The following is a 19,370-nucleotide window of genomic DNA, read 5'->3' as shown; positions in this document are numbered from 1 at the left end:
TTTAGTGGCATAATATGAATTAGCTATGCGACCATCAGAATCAGTACATTTCTCTTCATCAGAGTTACTGTTCCATGAAATGTATTCATCTAATGAATTGTAAAATAATGCTCTTCAACCATTTTGAATGGTTTTCCACGATTGCACTGCGTTTCTAGGAATACTGTACACATCAGCGTCTGCCCTGTGAAATATCATGGGCATGAAATGTTAATCAGATATTGTGTAACATGAAATGAACATCAGATACAGAGGAATGAAATGGCTAACGAATACTAAGTTGCTGTTTCTGAGTTGGTGTGACTTTACCTGCCCCTACATAAAACCCGGTTTGCACGGGATCAAAATTCCCAAGTTGTGTGGGAGCAAAACCGTACATCTTGAAATGTCAGGCTTAATTGTGGAGCAATATATAAAGTATTTAAGCAACACTTCAAACAATATTCAGCGAAAATATACTAAAAGAGTATCCCACAACAGATTTAGAAAATTAGAGTAATCTCTAATAAATAAAATAAGACCAAAACAACAAACCTCCAATCAGTAGCACCAGAGATATGCAATTTTAAATATTTCAGTGAAAATAGCACCAAAAAGCACAAGGGGGCATATTAGCAAGAACCTCGTTAAAATGATCGTCGTTTTAGCGGCAGGAAACTGTAGCTAAAACTGCAATAATGGGCTTACTAATATGCGTTATAGAATTTCAATAGAAGCCCAGGTTAGATGTGCAGGAAAACTGTGGATATCTGGTCGGTATAAAGTCGCAAGTTCAGGCAAACCATGTTGGAGTGTGGGCCGTCTGCAGGGATCCAGTTAGGTGAGCTGAACAAGAGTACCTTAAATCCTGGGTGTGGGGCATTGCGAGGTCCAGCGCTGAGGATGCACCATCATTGAGGATCTTGTCGATGAGGACTTGCGATGTGAAGTTCGGCAACAATTAAGTGATACATCAGTTTATTTATTTATTTTATTTATTTATTTTTTACACTTATAGAGCGCACTGATACCAGTCGGCGTCCTGGCGCTGAAGTGATAGTTCCAGAGAAGCGAGAATCTAGGTCCTTATTGGGAGAAAAGCCATGTCTTTAGATCCTTCCTGAATGCCAGGAGATTTGTATTGAGTTTGAGGGAGAGAGGGAGGGAGTTCCACGCCATCGCAGCTCCCCTGACAAAACTCCTTCCACCCCAGCGTGCCTTCTTGATTCGGGTGGTTTTAACCAGCCCCAGACTGGCCGACCTCAGTTGTCTACCTGGTCTATACCACTGAAAAAGGTCTTGAAGGAACACTGGGCCAAGGCCATGCAGTGCCTTAAAGACAATACAGAGGGCCTTGAACCTAATTCTCTTCCGTACCGGAAGCCAGTGCAGTTTATCCAACTCCTTGGAGACTGAGGAAAACTTGGGCAAACCCCCAATCAAGCGGGCAGCCGCATTTTGTAAAACTTGAAGCTTGTTGAGCACTCCCCGTTGTGCCTCAAGAAAAAGGCTATTACAATAGTCAATGCGTGATAGAACGAGGGCTGTCACCACCGTCTTTCTACAGCCCTCAGGAAGGTAAGGTAGAACCTTTCTGATAATTCTCAGAATGTAGTGTACTGAGGAACTCAGCGCATTAACTTGGGGTTTGAAGGTGAGGAGGTTATCAATAACGACCCCCAAATTCTTCACCTTTGTAACAGGGATAGGAGGAGACCCCATATCAGTGGGCCACCAGTTAGGGCTCCAAAGATTAGTACATGGGCCAAAAATGATCACCTCAGTCTTTGATGAGTTCAATTTTAAACAGCTTTTTGCCATCCAGGCGCTGACTGCAGACATACAATCCTGAAACCTGCCTGCCACCTCCCTCTCAGTCCCCGGGAGCACCGAGACCACAATCTGGGTGTCATCGGCGTAAGATGTTAACTCGAACCCGAAGGATCTGATTACTGGGGCAAGAGCAGCTACGTAAATGTTGAATAAAGTGGGGCTTAGGGAGGACCCCTGCGGGACCCCCCCCGGGAGCTCGAAAGGTCTTGATTCATGCTCCCCCATGGCCACCACTTGTACCCGCTCAGTTAAAAAGGCCTCCAGGAGCTTGAGTGCTTGGCCTCGAACCCCGCAGCCCTCCAGCCGATCTAGTAACAATGCATGGTGGACGGTATCGAAGGCTGCTGACAGGTCTAAAAGAATCAGCACTGCCTGGCCCCCTTCGTCAAGCACCTTCCGGATCTCCTCTGTGGATTTAATCAGAGCTGTCTCAGTGCTGTGCCCCTCTCTAAAACCATGTTGTGCTGAGTCTAGACCTTTTGAATTGCGCAAGAAAGAACAGAGTTGGGAGTTCATAATTTTCTCAACCAATTTCGCAGGCAGTGGCAACCTGGATATTGGTCTATAGCTGTTGGGGTCCGTAATATCAAGGGAGGGTTTTTTGAGGAGCGGGCTGATTGAGGCCCGTTTCCAAATCATAGGGAAGTTGCCTTTCTCAAACATTAAGTTGAAAATCCCTGCCAGTTGGTTCGCGATAGGAACAACCGCCAGTTTAGCAATAGAAGTGGGGCAAGGATCGTGAGGTGAGCCAGATTTGGTGGCTAGCAACAGTTTTGCTACTTCCTCTGCCTCCACAGGGTTAAAGGTTGAGAAAGCTGAGGAGCTGTGAGCCTGCAATGCAAGAACCTGTGTCATCGTCAAGACTACTGTCACAAGACATGTGCGATGTAAGGGCCTGCATTGTGAAAGCTTTCCACGGGTGGTTGTTCCCATGCAGTCTGTGAAGATGATGCAGACACCTTACACTAGGAGAATCCTTGCAGCAGATGTGATGCGCCGATTTTTCTTGGGATTATGCCATGCAACAAAGGAGGTGCATCAGTTTTGCTGGGTCCACAAATGGACAGTCAGAGCACCTTCTGGCTCACCTGTAAGTTACCAGGACTGAGGTGGCAGAACTTGGTAGGGCAAGACTTACAGATGGCAGAATTCAGGTGCTGGGATCAAGGTTATTAAAGCCTTCTGCCCCTGAAACCCTAGTCAAGACCCCAGCCACCGAGCTCCTGGAGTCACTCTGGAGGACTCTAGTGTCTTGGTTCACAAATACAGGTCCCGTCCTTCTTACCCAGGCAGGAGGGCAGCAGGTCAGCACAGTAGGGCAACAATCCTTCAGAGAAGCAGTCCAGCAGAATTGTAGTCCTTTCAGCAGCACAACTTCTTGGTAGAAAATCCGTAGGTCCAGAAGTGTACTGAGGAGTTGATGTCTGAGGTCCAATAGTTATACCTAGTGCCTCCTTTCACGTGGGAGAAGCTTCTAGAGGCTTCTCTTTGAAGTGTTCAGGTTTCCTGCCTCCTGTGCTATGGCTCCAGAGTAACTACAGGGGGTATACAGCCCATTGTGTAGAGACAGGAAACTGCTTATTCAAGTGTTAGTAGGGCTGTTCCCATCTCCTCCCTTCCATCCTGCAAAGTGATGGCCCATCCAGGTACACCTACCATTCTCTATTGTGTGTGGTTATCTAGGAGGGATAAACAAAGCCCAACTGTCAGCTACATCCTGTCATGTGACCCGGAGACAGGATGCAGCCACTAAATGGCTAAATAAGGGAAATTCCATCTTTCCAAAAGTAGCATTTTCAAAGTTGTAATTTAAAATCCGACTTCACAGACACCAAACATCACTTGGTTACCTTTTCCCATTTGGAAGTTACAGTTAATTAAATGTAATACGGTAACTCCAATATCGTCCTATGAAAGAGGAAGGCCTTAAAGTAGTGAAAAACAAGTGTAAGAGTTTTTCACTACAAGGACATATCAAACTTAAAAGTACAAATCCAACTTTTTAAATATACTGCACCCTATCCTCTGGTCTGTTCCAGGACACCTTAGGGGTGGCTTATGTGTATTAAAAAGAGAAACTTGGGCTTGGCAAAAGCTTTATTATGCCAGGTCGACATGGCAATTTAAAACTGCACACACAGGCTGCAATGACTGGCCTGAGGCATGTTCACAGGGCTGCTTAAGTGAATGGCACAATGTGTGCTGCAGGCCCACTTGTACAATTTAATTTACAGGCCCCGGGTTCATGTAGTACCACTTTACCAGGAATTTCTAACTAAATTAAATATGCTATTTGGGGATAAACCAATGTTAACATGGTTTAAGGAGTGAGCAAATGCACTTTAGCACTTGTTAGCAGTGGTAAGGTGTGGAGAGTCCTAAGGCCAGCAAAAACAAAGGTCATACAAAATAGAGGAGGTTTGCAAAAAGTTGGGGGGAAGAGACCACCCTGAGACACACCTTTTATCTGTGTTATTCCATTCGCTCCAGCATTTCCAATTTGAATATATCACATTTCTGAACCCAACAACTGATTTGGAGCACTTTCAAATTGTGTTGTTTGAGCAACCATCAACTTCAAAGGAGATTATTGGCTTTCCTTAAGGAAACAGGAAGCTCATTTCAGCAACGTGAAGCCAAGTAGCGGAAGGAGCAGCCTCCGATCCGGGAGAGTCTGATAGAAGGAACAACAGCTTTGGCCAACAAGGCCGACCGTAAAGTCCTCCTTGGCGCATAAAAGGCCAAACGATTCCCCATGTATTTAGGGCCAATCGAATGAAGGGCCTTTAAAATATGAGTCTCTCATAATAAACATGCCCTGACTCCTTTTGTTTCTGTGACATTTTCAAAATTGTAGCCAAATTAATAACCTTTCCATACATTTTCTTTTTCAAATATTGAGTCACCTATCTGTGTTTGTTAGCCACTATCTCAGAAGGAGCATTATAAGGGACAACTCAAGATGGTTATCCATGCAACCACAGTTTTAGACTAAATACATAATTCACTATGGATCACCATCTCGAATAGCAAATTTAAATCTGTCCACAGCATCTATGAAATTGCCTTTAGCCTAGGAACCTTGTACCACCTCTGACTCCTCTCACAGTTTCAGAGAGTGTGTTATAAAGATATACAGATCGAATATATCTTTCCATTCCGCAAACAAAAATCCCGCATACCATCACTCCGCATTTTTTAGTCCGCAAAAAGCATTACTCAAGCCATAATTCCGCAAATTTTTACAACACATATGACATTACTACGCATGCAATTACAACGCAAATGCATGTGTGGTGAAGTCATATACTTTGTTAAAGTACATTATTTAAAAAAATATATATATATATATACACATATATATATATTTTTAATTAAAATGAAACATTATTTCTTTAAAATTACATTATATTCAGAACTATATTAATATTACACACATATATATATATATATATATATATATAAATATATATATATATAAATATAGATATATTTAATTTTTTTAAATTAATAATTACCCTATACACCCTAAAAACGAATCCCACCCTCGTCCCTTTAAATACCCCAGCACCCTTAAACACTAACCCATCCTGACCCTAAAGATACCCCTGTACCCCAAAACCCAAACCTACCCCTGAACCCTAAAAATACCCCTGTACCCCAAAACCCAATACAACCCCTGAACCCTAAAAATACCCCTGTACCCCAAAACCCAAACATACCCCTGAACCCTAAAAAAACCCTGTACCCCAAAACCCAAACATACCCCTGAACCCTAAAAATACCCCTGTACCCCAAAACCCAGACCTACCCCTGATCCCTAGAAATACCCCTGTACCCCAAAACCCAAACTTACCCCTGAACCCTAAAAATACCCCTGTACCCCAAAACTCAAAACAACCCCTGAACCCTAAAAATACCCCTGTACCCCAAAACCCAAAATAACCCCTGAACCCTAAAAATACCCCTGTACCCCAAAACCCAAAACAACCCTTTGAACCCTAAAAATACCCCTGTACCCCAAAACCCAAACATACCCCTGAACCCTAAAAAACCCTGTACCCCAAAACCCAAAGATACCCCTGAACCCTAAAAATACCCCTGTACCCCAAAACCCAAACCTACCCCTGATCCCTAAAAATACCCCTGTACCCAAAAACCCAAACCTACCCTTGAACCCTAAAAATACCCCTGTACCCCAAAACTCAAAACAACCCCTGAAACCTAAAAATACCCCTGTACCCCAAAACCCAAAACAACCCCTGAACCCTAAAAATACCCCTGTACCCCAAAACCCAAAACAACCCCTGAACCCTAAAAATACCTCTGTACCCCAAAACCCAAAACAACCCCTGAACCCTAAAAATACCCCTGTACCCCAAAACCCAAACCCAGCCCTGGACCCTAAAAATATCCCTGTACCCCAAAACCCAAACATAACCCTGAACCCTAAAAATACCCCTGTACCCCAAAACCCAAACCTACCCCTGATCCCTAAAAATACCCCTGTACCCCAAAACCCAAACCTACCCCTGAACCCTAAAAATACCCCTGTACCCCAAAACCCAAAACAACCCCTGAACCCTAAAAATACCCCTGTACCCCAAAACCCAAAACAACCCCTGAACCCTAAAAATACCCCTGTACCCCAAAACCCAAAACAACCCCTGAACCCTAAAAATACCCCTGTACCCCAAAACCCAAACCCAGCCCTGAACCCTAAAAATACCCCTGTACCCCAAAACCCAAAACAACCCCTGAACCCTAAAAATACCCCTGTACACCAAAATGCAAACCTACCCCTGAACCCTAAAAATACCCCTGTACCCCTTAACCCTTAAATACCCCTGCACCCCATATCCCAAACCCACCCTTAAAATACCCCTGAACCCCAAAAACATGTACTCCAAAACCCCAAACAAAAACCATATACTTACCTTACAACTTACCTTAAAACATATACTTTTATCAATCATGCTTTTACAACGATTTTCGTTGTAAAAGCATGCGTGATAAAAGCATATAATATATAAAGGCATGCGTTGTAAAAAAATGCGGAGTAAAGGTACCTGCGTTATCATGGAATGAGGAGTAAACGAATGCGGAGTAAAAAATGCGGAGTGACGGTATTTTACCATATAGATCAGCTTTTGTACACGGGACATACAAGATTGACACCACGCTCCTCTCTCAATTTAAACCCCAAATCGTCCAATATGCCACTTCCGATTTACTAACTGAAGTCTTCGCATTGCTCTCTAATTCCTTCACCTTCTTTTTACCTGTTGTCCCTCTATTCCATATCTCCTGTTATATCCTCAAGTCACTTGCCCCCAGATTCATCATGCTCCTCTTTTGCGAGTTCTTAATAGCGATTATTAAGGAATCGCTATTAAAGACTCGCAAAACTGGATGCATGTAGAAATCGCAAAATTTATAGCGATTTCTACATCTTCCTTATTTGTGATTCGCTAATTGCGAATCGCAAATAAGGATTGACTCCCCATTCATTCCTATGGGCCAAAGGAATTCCTAGGGCCTTTGGCCCATAGGAATGAATGGGGAGTCAATCCTTATTTGCGATTAGCAATTAGCGAATCGCAAATAAGGAAGCACTTTCAAGAGTGCCAGGGTGTCCAAAGGACACCCTGTAGCATCCCTGAAATGGTGATTTACACTGATGTTGCGCACACACATGTCCAAAGGACATGTGTGTGTGTAACATCCAACTTAGAAAAATGCACTAAAGTGCATTTTTCTAAGTTTTCACTATTTACCACGAAGTCAGACTTCGCGGTAAGTAGCGGCCAAAAATTGCGAATTCGCAATTCTAAAATGGTTCATGAATTGCATTTAAGGAATCTCAAATAGAGATTCCTTAAATGCAATTCCTCGCAATTTAGCGATTTCAGATTTTGCGAATATTGCATTTGGGATGATGAATCCCAAATGCAATAAAAGCGCTCGCAAAGGGCTAGATTTGCAGAATCTGGCCCTTTGCGAGCCGATTTTACCTTCATGAATCTGGCTGTTAATTCCCTGCTCTTTTCAATTAAATCCTAATGTGAGCTCTTAATGTCATCAATCCCAATTATTTTATTTCATGTGTTAGATCCATTTTATAATTTTTCATCACATGCTTCATCCTACTGATATTGCCTTCAAACTCAACTAACTCTTCTAGTTTATCTTGTGCTTTGTTTACACATCTAGCTGCTGTTTTGATCAAATACCTAATTTCATCCACATTGTATGTATGTAACCTTTTCAAATCAATTGTTTCTTGCAACATTAACCCAAGTTAAATTTTTCAAAGTCCTACATTTATAGTTCTTTACTTGGAAGTTTAGTCTATTACTATTGTAGTAATAAGTGAATCACTTTGAGTTTCAGAAACAGCAGGTGCATCTACTCTAGTACTCAGTGCCGCAGTCATTGCAGTTCAAGGTGAGGCACTCTCTATTGCACCAGCAACTGCATCTGTGGCTGTTCTTAGTGGACCACTGCTATGTCCAGCTGTAACTGTATCAGGTACCATGCTGGAACCAGCAACAGCTCTTGGTGCACTGTCAGTATAAGGAGGAGGTCTGGAGTTCATAGTTCATTAATAGAAGAATCATCCTCGTCAGTATCCTGATTCTTCTCCTTTTCCTTTTTGTTTTCTCTATATCCTCATTTTCTTTTACTATTCGACGAAAACCTCACACCTTAAAAAAGTCCACAAAATACATATAACCTTAACACATAGGCATCCTCCCATTTCAAAAAACGTATTAAGCACCCTCTATGCTTTTACCATCTAGAGATCTTTTAACAAATGTGAAACATTTATACAATGGAACTTTCAGCAAATGAATGGACTACTATGCAGAAGGCAACAGTAGAGAAGATGATAATGTTTCAATTCATAGGGAACAGGAGAAAGTTAATCAAAATCAATGTAATCACAAGAGTGTACATAAACGATTACACATCAACTTGACTGTGCTCTGCAGAGCCTACGGTGAAATGCACTGGGGGGAAGCAGGAGTGAGTGAGAGGGATGGCATTCATCTTGTCCAAGATGACTTCTAACATGAAATGTAGCACACTATAACACATTAATAAACACACTTCTATGTATCACATACAATTTGTTTCAATCTATGTATGTAGAATACAATACAAGGACATATTAATCATTATTATTAATGCACAAACTATAAACCCACGAAAACCAATCTAACAGTGGCATTACCACACCTGGTAACAACCAGGTGCGCTAATACCTCATCCTCCATTAAATTTCAGCAGGTCAGCCCTACAGGAAACTAACATAAGAAAAGTGTACTGTGTTGACCATATTTTCTGGATTGGGTTCTAGCTTTACTAGGATCTTGCATCTGGTTGCTTCATATTTTTGGCAGATTGAAGTTGCTATTTACCGCAGCTGAATAATAAATATACTGGGGGTACTTAATTTATCGGATATAATTAAAAGCGTCTATTAAACTCTATTTTAGGGTTTACAAAGCCATGCAAAGTCGCTTTGTAAAAAAAAAAGAATACTAATAATAAATAACACAACGCAGTCCAAATCATCACCTTGCTTACTTCGATTAAATAAGCTTTATATAAATGAAGCATGGGCATTCCCGTGCATCAGTTAATGCAATTTGATGCAAACCCATCTTTACAAAGACTTCTAAACATGGGTTGTGCCAAAATGATTAACCTGCACGAGGCTGGTGTAAAGAAGAGAAATAACTTTAATTCTTCTTGTTTTTTCCTCTTTCCATGTGTGCTGCATTCTACACTTCAGATGTCTGGTAATAAAATGACATGATACCAAGTATAAAGAAGTGGTACATTTTTATGTTAGTCCAGTTTTGATAGATGTTATGAAACTCATCAAGATTACATTTGTTAAAATGGTGCAAATTATATAGCTTCATAGTACCATAGATGTGCAGGTTATGGGACTTCAATGTCCTTGGGATGTTTGCAATCCCATCGTACACTGAGGCGTGAAATCAAAGCATGTAACAAAAATGGAAGAAAAGCTAGCAGAGATGCTGTATTGTTAGGTGAGAGATGGTATCAAAGGCGGCGAGAGGTCCAGGAGGATGAGGGCTTCAGTTTTGCATAGGTTGAGGTGGGTGCAGATGTCATCTGTGGCAGCGAGGAGGGGGGTCTCAGTGCTGTGGTTGCTTCAGAAACATAAACATTGTTGCCATCAACATCTATCTAAGGCACGTGCCTTGAAATTTACATTATTAACCTGCCATCCAATGCCCATTAGAAACTGTGACAAGATATTTAAATCAGAGAATGTGTTATAAAACGTTCGTAGGATTGAGCAGGGACAGATCCAGTAAGCTACCGATTCTTATTATGTAATGCCCATCATATATTGAGAAATAAAATACACTTCAGATGTCTTGTAAAACAGTATAAGGCACCAAGTACAAAGAAGGGGTATTTTATGTTAGTCCAGGCTTGAAGCCAAATATTCAGGTTTTGATATATTTTATTAAACTCGTCAAGGTAACATTTGTTATGATGGTGCAAAGTATATTACTTCTTAGCCCCATATAGCTGAAAGCCTATTGGGCTTCAATGCCATAGGGATGTTTGCAATCCCATGCACTGAGATGTGAAATTAAAGCAGGTAACGAAAATGGATATGAAGCTTGCAGAGATGCTGTTTAGTGAAGCCATAAGATGCCTTTCAGATACTGAGACATGAGATGTCCATCAAGTGCTGTGCATCAGAATTGCATTGAGGTGCTGAAACATGGAATTTCTATCACATATGAAATATAGTATGCCCAGTAGCTAGTTTCTCGAAATATGTCTGTTAGATACCGTGCCTCGAAGGGTCATCAATGACAGTGTAATGAACAGCTCTTAGGGATGGAATGCCATAGCTATTGTACCCTAAGATGACCGCACTATAGAGCAATAATGGTCTGCCCGTTTCAGATAGCTACTTCAAAGCATGATTGTTGTGTACCAACTGATATTAGCTCATTTGTCTTGGTGGTGCTCTCTAGATTTTCCAGATTCGTTTGGTAGCATACAGCGCCTCGAAGCATTTGGTCTGTAGTGCTGAACTTTACTAATCCACCAATCAACCTATCAATCAAATGACCAGTCAGTTAATAGACCAACACATTAATTAACATCATCAAGTTTGAGAGTTAAAGTCAGAGAGCTATTTAATATGTTCCATATTGCAAGAACTTCTGCAGTTAATTGTAAACTTAACTAGACGCAATGCTGCACAATGCATTCTGACGATCTACTCTACATGCACTACTTGCTCTACTCAACTTCTTTGTAAACAGGTGAACTCGGTGACAGCCTGGATTGACGGGAGTGCCATCTATGGCTCCTCCCACGTGTGGAGTGATGCGCTGAGGAGTTTCTCTGGTGGGAAGCTAGTCTCTGGACCGGACCCGCTCTTTCCCAGGCAAACTGACGAGAGCCTTCTCATGTGGAGAGCACCGGATCCATCCACTGGCCAGCATGGTGCTGGAGGGATTTATGGTAAGTATGGGGAAAAGGACTCACTCATTTCTCACAAGGTGCTTTCTGCTATCTATCCCAGGATCTAAAATGGCGACTGAGCTCACTGGTTTGTCAGGGAGTCCTGCTGAAATTCCCGCACCTGCTATATTAAAATAACGTAATGAGGAAAGAAAAGACAGTATATATATATATATTAATGCAATTTATCTAATACTCGTAAACACATTTAAGAGGCTGCTTTTTTTGCAACTTGGCTTCTTAATATTACAAATTATAATAATGCTACTTGTAGAGATCATGGCTACTTCTTAGGAAGTTTTCCACACTAGTATACTGACTTCAGAATACAGTGTACCCCAAATGACTGGGTAGGTCTTTGCCAGTGAAGTGTCCTGCTGAACACGTTCGAGTGTTTGGACAATATAGTGTTTCAATCAGCCACTTCTTGAGGCCTCAATTCCACACTCACCCCCATCCATCCATTACAGGCGTCACCAGTCAAGTAACCCTGCTAATAAAAGGGGCTGGGCGCACAAGCCCTGGGCCAGTTCCAGATACTATCACTATGTGTCTGCGTGGTCATTTGTCACGCATGCAGGCCTAGGGCCCAAGACCCTACAGCCAAATCCAAATAGTCTGGTTTTCAATTTTGCCCTGAAAACAGTTTCAGAAGCAGCTAATCAGAGTTCAGAGGGCAAAAAGGTCCACATCTTTGGTGCAAGCTGGCAAAAGCGCTACCCCCAATTCTGGCTTTTTAAAATGTTGGGACAGAGGCCTATTTTGCTACGGCAGCTCTAAGGTTTCTAGTAGGGACATCAGGAGTGATCATGGACTGTAGGAAGGTAGGACCTTGCGAGGAGAGAGCCTTGTACCAATAACAGAGAACGCAACCAGTGTAGTTTTCTAAACGTGGTACTGCGAAGGCACGCCTAGGAAGACTAAGCAGTGCCGGGCGGCTGTGTTCTGGACCCATTGAAGCCTGTTCAACCAGGACTGAGAAATTCCCAGGTAAAGGACGTTGAAGTAGCCTAATCTCGATATAACCGGAGCCTGGACTATAGTTTTATAAGCGGAATCAGGGAGGAGAGGGAGGATTTTCTCCAAGGATCTCAGCATCCGGAAACACTTTCCTGCAAGGGCATGCTTATCCTTTATGAATAATCATTTTAGTCCTATTCTCTGACTGTTTTCCTCCAGTGAGGCTGCTACTTCAGAATATATACCATCCCCCAACCCCTACTTTGTAAAAAAGGAAATAATAAGGGCATTTGCAAAATCAGAGTTTGAAGAGCCTGCAATGTAACATCGCCTTCCAAAAAAGTAAGAGAGTGAATAGGTAATGGATATTGTTCTAGAGAGAAAATGGTATACTCTTTGAAGCATTCACCAAGGTTTTAAATCTCTCTCTGAACATACCTTTACATGTTTTTGCTATTCATAAAGATTCCTAGTAGTATGCATGGAAAGCAGCACAGGAACAGATTTCGAGACTTACTACCATGCATATCAGGTGATTATTGCCAAGAGCACCTATTCTCAGAAGTCTACCCACAGTAGCATGGTGCCTCCTGTGCAAATTATTTTGAATTTTTTCCATTTGGTAAAACATGTTACACGTAGGGAAAGCCCTACACTAAAACCCCTATAATACTGGGGGTGATTTGTTCCTCATTATATTCTGAAACTCAATATAGGAAGTGAATCTCTGACTATTTGTGCAGTGGAAAAGATCTGGAAAATTGGCCTAGCATACATGGCTGTGGGCATTCCCAAACTTCCATAGAAACCTATCTTTGGAATACCCACGTCCCACCCCTTGCATAAGATGTTACTACTGCAGATTTCTCAGCGCCTGGGATGGCGAAATCCACAGCAGTGAATGCATATACACAATCCCTTTGTGGATTGATTCCTTGTAGGTCTAAACATGTTTTTTTCATTGTAAACTTGCGTCAAAAGCCGTAAACATCTTTGGGGTAGATTTACAAGCCCCTTGTGCCACTTTTGTGTCAGTTTTAACCCCTTCACTGCGGCGGCTATTCCGCCGCAGTGCTAAGGGGGTGGGGCGGCCGCATGCTGGTGACGGACCCGCTCCGTCACCAGCGTCGGTTGACCTGTGCTTGTGACGGAGCGGTTCCGTCATGACCCGCCCCGCTCAATAGAAGGTCAGCGCAGGTGCGAAATTCGCGCCGCGCAGGCGCGCCGAGCGGGCCATGACGGAACCGCTCCGTCATAAGCACAGCTCACCCGTAGCTGATGACGGCGTGTAAATCAGCCCCTTTGTGAATAAGCCCCTATGAGTTGAAAGCACCGTTTATTTAATAAGTAGTACAAAGAAAGTACGATGAGTTTATCACCAATATTTTTCCTCGGTTTACTAATGTCTGTACTCTGAATCTTGGTTACAGCCTTTGGAAGTGACCGAGCTAACGAGAGCCCCTTCATCCAGGCTCTGAGCATCGTCTGGTTCCGCTACCACAACCACTTGGCAGCCATGTTTGCAAAGGAGAATCCTTCATGGTCCGACGAGGAGATATTTCAACACGCCCGGAAATGGGTGGTTGCCACTTATCAGGTAACAACTGGTAGGAGTACTAGGAAGTATCGCCATACATGAAATCAGATATTTAAGGGAACAATCCAGCACACTTCATTCACTAAAGAAGTTTTTAATAAATGATACGCTAGTTGTCTGGCAATAAAAGGGAACATGAGCTGTGCGGCTATAGTGAACAGATGCACAGTGTGGCTAGTGTGGATTTGGTCACTGTTATTCTAGTTTTCAAATGCAAAAGCATATTAAACATAAATTATAATTGTAACTTTCTATTCTTTGTAAAGTACATTCAGCTACAGGTACCCTTATTTTTTTAGATCTCAAAGGTCAAAAGACCTACTGTGAACCATACCTACTTTACATAGGGCTTTGGGCCAACCCATTACTTATTTTGGTTTTCCTGTCGCTCATATCTGGTTGCTTCTCACTCAATGGCTTTCCCTTATTTTCATGTTTGTTCCTCCGCTGGAGCGCATCATCTTTGCATCCTTTTGAATGGATGAATTATGTCCTTCCACTGAGCACATTTAGGGCACTACTTTTTTTTCTTTTTGTTTTATCACCCCGTAAAGTGCATGTGTGTTTTTTTGCCACTACCCTCGTATGCTGCTTCCCCTCTCAAATTAAAGCCACCCCACACGCTCGGTCTTGCTCACTCCTCTCCCAACCCCAGGGGCGTAGCTAGAGCTTTTGCTGCCTGGACCGGTCCCTGCGTTTGCCACCCAGTGACACCTGTACAGGTCAGTGGGGGTGGGAGAGAGTAAACAGATGATGAATACCATGAAAAAAAAACGTATCTTGCGCTTGCTGCCGTCCTAAAAAAAGTGTAGCCCGGGGCGAACCTTCCCTCCCTGCCCCTAGCTACACCACTGCCCAATCCTCAGCTCATTCTTTGTTTTCCCCAGCCACCCCTGGCTTTTTTCTTCTTTTTACATTTTTTCCCCACCATCCCCACCTCCAATGCTTCCGTTCCTGCCCCACCCACTCCCTTTTGCACCTCTCTCTTTTGATTTCTCCACCAAGTGCTCTGGACTCATCAGCCAGGTACAGCTTGGTCCCATAACACAGTGAGCAAGGTCCCCACATCTGGGTATACCCGTGCTGTTTAGGGTGGTACATGAAACACACAAAAGGTGATGGGAGATTGCTGTAATAAGTCTAACCACTAGCAATTGCTTGGTATAGCACCCCAACCCATCTTTCTTTTGCTCACCATGCCACCTCAGTTTGGACCCAGCTATATGCAAATCAGTCTTGACCCTGCTCCCCATAGGAACAGTTCAGCCCGAACTATCAAGCCAAGGCCACCTTGAACCGGAACCCTGTTATGAGAAGTAGGCATCTTTTGCAAGGTAATGGTCGGGCTTGTTCAGTTGTGTTTGATGTACCGCTTGCTGTTACAAAGTGAGGTTTTCTATCCTCAGCACAATTCTTAATTCAATCCAATTTTTCATTATTTTTTTTTAACTAAGTTAATAATTTTCATTATGTTATAAAGTATGTGATACTGCATCAGTTGAAAACATTTGCATACGCAAAAAACAGTATGACCGTAGCTGTCTTTGGAAAGAAGCAGCCGATTTGACACATAATAAGGAGAACAGTCACATTATCAAACGTCAGATCATGACACTGAAAGTTACAACACCTTTGTGTCTGGCAGCTATTAAACTCCAGTTTTGCATTTGTGAAATGATTCTGCACACCTGCTCATGTATTTTCCTATTTCCTCACTCTTTGGTTGTCTGCCAATCTAGTGTGCACTGATCCTTTGGTAAGATGCATACCACAGCAACAAAACACATGTATTTGTCTTATAATGGGATTTTGATTAGTACCTTGACAATAAATATACATTATTGTGCCAAAAAGGTGGCACACATTCTACCACCCTTGTAAAATGCTTAGATTCCATTCCAGTCTCGTATTAACTCTAAGGGCAAAATTATGGATTCCCTGGTAAATCACAGGGGGCAGATTTACAAGTCCCTTGCACCACTTTTGCGTTATTTTTAACATGGGAAATGGGACGCAAAAGTGGCGCAAGGGGCTTGTAAATAAGCCCCTAGGTGTTTGCATCGGGATCACCAATAGAATAGAAGTGGTGTAATTACTGGGTGTGATAAAGATCTCATCTCCCATTAGCTTTTAGCAGATCAAATGCCAAATAAATACAGGGACATACGGATTTTGGTGGGGGCACCAAAATCCACTTTTAATGCCCCAAAATCAGGTCAAATCTTAGTAGGAGACAATTACTGTACTTTTGTTTTGTTTTATTGATTTATACAGCACACTTATCACCCGAGTTGTAAAGATTCTACTAGCAAAGTACCTTTGTGAATAGCAATCTATCATAAATGTACACAAATCGTACATTTGTGAAGCAGGCCCTAGAACTCTAAGAGTGTTTAAACAGCTTTTATTTATACATATGCAACATAGACCACTGTAAGAATAATTTCTGCTTCTTCGCAGGTAAACTTTAATTGTATATAAAATCCCTGTCTTTAGGGTTCAGATAAATGCTCAAAGAGGTATTTTAAAGTTAATTTTCATCAAGGATATAACTTTCAGGAAAGATCTCTCCATTACAAATGTCCCTCATAATAATCCTTGAACGAGAAGTTGGTCTTGCCAATCAGGGTTTAATTTGCAAAAAATACAAGTTCCAGGGCCCTCGTCAGAAGGCTACTTGAGCTTGCACCACCCACGGACCTGCCAGCGCTGGCAATGACAATATAAACGAAACTACTAACCTTTACACGCCTTCAATTGTGGCAATTCAGACTATTCCAAACCCCCAAAGCTGTAAAAATGGCTTGGGTAGTAGTTATTTGTAATTTTTAATGTATACTGAATTAATGAACAACTGTTGCGCTCATCTCTAAATGATACAAACAGCGCCACCATGTGGCTAACTGTAATAGGTGCAGTGTTTATAAATCCAAGGAGGCAGAGTGTGGAAGCTCTGCAAGGAGAAAGGACTAACCTTCGGAAAGGGACCACGAAAGTAGACTTTCAAATAGCCTCCAGAGCCTATGAGGAGGGCCACGGGATTCAAGCTGCAGACAAGAGAGCAGGAGGGTAATGATCCTAAGAATGAGGAGATGGATGTGGAGGATGAGAATGAAAAAGGAAATGGCCTAGTGATAGGCTCGAAGCTACAGCGTGGGTAGAGGACATCTTGCCCAAAGCAGTGGTGTACCCTGCCAGGTCAGAGAACAGTATGTCTTTCTACAACGTGTCACCAGAGGAATTGGAGAACAGGAGAACAGAGAGATCAAAATTGAGCTCAGGCTGCAGCTAGCTAAACAGCAATTGGCTTCAGAGGAAAGGAAAGCAGCTGCAGAGAAGGAGAAAGCTGTGGCAGAATGGGGCTTGGAGGAGCGAAAGCTAGCAATGGTGGCAGCGAGAATATAGGGTCCAATTGAGACTCAAGGGTCCACATCCCCTAAGAACTGTCCCCTAGTTCTTTGGTGGGAGTGATATCGACAAGTGGTTTGCAGCCTATGGGGTAGCCCTGAACAAGCATGGAGTCCCAGAAGAGGATTGACGAGATAAACTATTGAAGCATATGCTAGTTGTGTGGAGGGAAACCCTACTGGTCCTAGTGGTAGCTGACCTATGCCCCGTGTACTGCTTGAGTTTTAAGGACAGTCACAATCTGTCTAATCAGTCTTGGGTGGATTTTGTGGAATACTTCGGTAAGCACCACATGGTTGGGTGAGAGGCAGCAATGTGAGTGATAACCTAGGAGAGTGCATCCTCACTAATTGCTTTACAGAGTCGTGCCAACACCTGATAGATACCAGGATCACTTTTTGTAAGAAACTTGCAAAGGAAGATACCCTCTGTATCAGCATCAGAGTGTCATTGAAGTTGACCTTAAAGGGGGGGTCAGAAAAAGCAAGGACAGGGTCCCCCCTGAAGAAAGAAGGGGGTGTAAGGATAAACCTAAACTTTTAAAAGAGTTATCAGGGAAAAGGTTCCCAGTCCCATCCTGAACAAAAGAAAGGAGATTTACACATAAAGAAGGCCTCTCAGGCCACTTTACACCCAAGTGCCGTTAGTGCTACTGATATGGGCAATTTTAGGGGTATCCCTTCAAGGAGAGGAGTAATCAATCAATCAATCAATCAATCAAAGCATTTATATAGCGCACTACTCACCCAGATGGTCTTAAGGCGCTAGGGGAGGGGGGTCCGTCACTGCTCGAACAGCCAGGTCTTGAGTTGCTTCCTGAAGGCGAGGTGGTCCTGGGTCAGGTGGAGGTGGGTTGGGAGGGAGTTCCATGTCTTGGCGGCGAGGTAGGAGAATGACCGTCCCCCTGTGGTGGCTCTTCGGATGCGGGGGACGGTGGCGAGGGCGTGGCCGGTCAAGCAGCCATCACTAGTGAGTCTACCCCAGGCAAGGCAAGTGTAGTGCTCAGGAAGGTTGTTGTCCCAGTTATTTGTACAGGGAGTTCAGAGGGTACCCTAGTGTTCCAGGGCGACAAATAGATGGCACTAAAAGTCCATGTGCCTGAGAATACAAAGAAGTAGAGGCAGTGGGTCACCATCAATGAGCAGAGGGTGGAGGCTCTGAGGGACCTACTGGAGTTGGCTAGATGGTAAGCTGAAGGGTAGGGCACCATCTGAGTTCTCCAAAACGTAGAGGGATTGTCCTATCTTGGGGGCCTATGTCGGCAGGACAAGTCCCAGGTAGCTGGTAACACCCCTTGTGATCATCTGCTCTATCGGGGAAATGGTCTCCTGTATAAGGAGCCTAAGATTCCTGATTCCATGGTTTGGTGGACCCGAGTGCTGCAGGGCCTGCCTACTGAGATTGGCTCATGACATTCCCCTGATAGGACGTCTGAGGCAGGCTAAGACCTTTACAAGGCTGGCTACCTACTTTTATTGGCTCCAAATGCGGATTGAGCCAGATTCATTCTACAGGTCCTCTGTAACCTGCCAGCACAGTTGGAAGTCAGGGGCAAAGCAAGAGTCCCCCCTGATTCCAAACCTCATATTGGGAAAAGCTTCTGGGTAGGCATTGACATTGTTGGGCCCCTGAACACTCAGACTGCCCTAGGCAACAGGTTCATTCTGATCTTGATGGACCCATGCCACACAGTACCCAGAGGCCATATCTCTGATAATAGCTAGGGCACTGATGGGGATATTTACCTGTGCGGGTTTCCCCAACTAGGTTGTATCTGACCAGGGCACAAACATTATGTCTGCCTACATGAAGTCCATATGGGATCAGTGTGGGGTAATCTATAAGTTCTCCACACCCTATCATTCCCAGACCAATGGGCTTGATGAAAGATTTAACAAGACCATGAAGGGCATTATTATGGACCTACCAGCCTGCATGAGGCACAAGTGGGACGTATTCTTGCCATGCTTTCTCTTTCTCTTTGCCTACAGGAAAGTACCTCAGAAGGGAGTAGGTTCAGCCCTTTTTAACTTCTGGTTTGCAAACCTGTGTTTGGACCTCT

The 19,370-nt window shown here is 43.2% G+C and overlaps 1 protein-coding gene across 4 annotated transcripts in view; it reads left to right on the top strand.

Moving 5' to 3' along the window:
- The window catches only part of LOC147728937 (dual oxidase 1-like), a 992,769-nt gene that overhangs the window by 417,191 nt on the left and 556,208 nt on the right, over positions 1-19,370 (top strand). For all 4 annotated transcript variants that reach the window (XM_086959175.1, XM_086959177.1, XM_086959176.1 and 1 more), the window contains 2 exons: positions 11,142-11,343; positions 13,734-13,900. In XM_086959175.1, coding sequence (XP_086815301.1) covers positions 11,142-11,343; positions 13,734-13,900 — 369 coding nt within the window. The remainder of the gene's footprint in view (positions 1-11,141; positions 11,344-13,733; positions 13,901-19,370) is intronic.

Source organism: Lissotriton vulgaris, chromosome 2_2 (genome assembly GCF_964263255.1).
Source record: "Lissotriton vulgaris chromosome 2_2, aLisVul1.2, whole genome shotgun sequence".
Taxonomy (NCBI): domain Eukaryota; kingdom Metazoa; phylum Chordata; class Amphibia; order Caudata; family Salamandridae; genus Lissotriton; species Lissotriton vulgaris.
The sequence above is the reverse complement of the archived record's forward strand: the minus strand, read 5'-3'. Positions and strand labels throughout refer to the sequence as shown.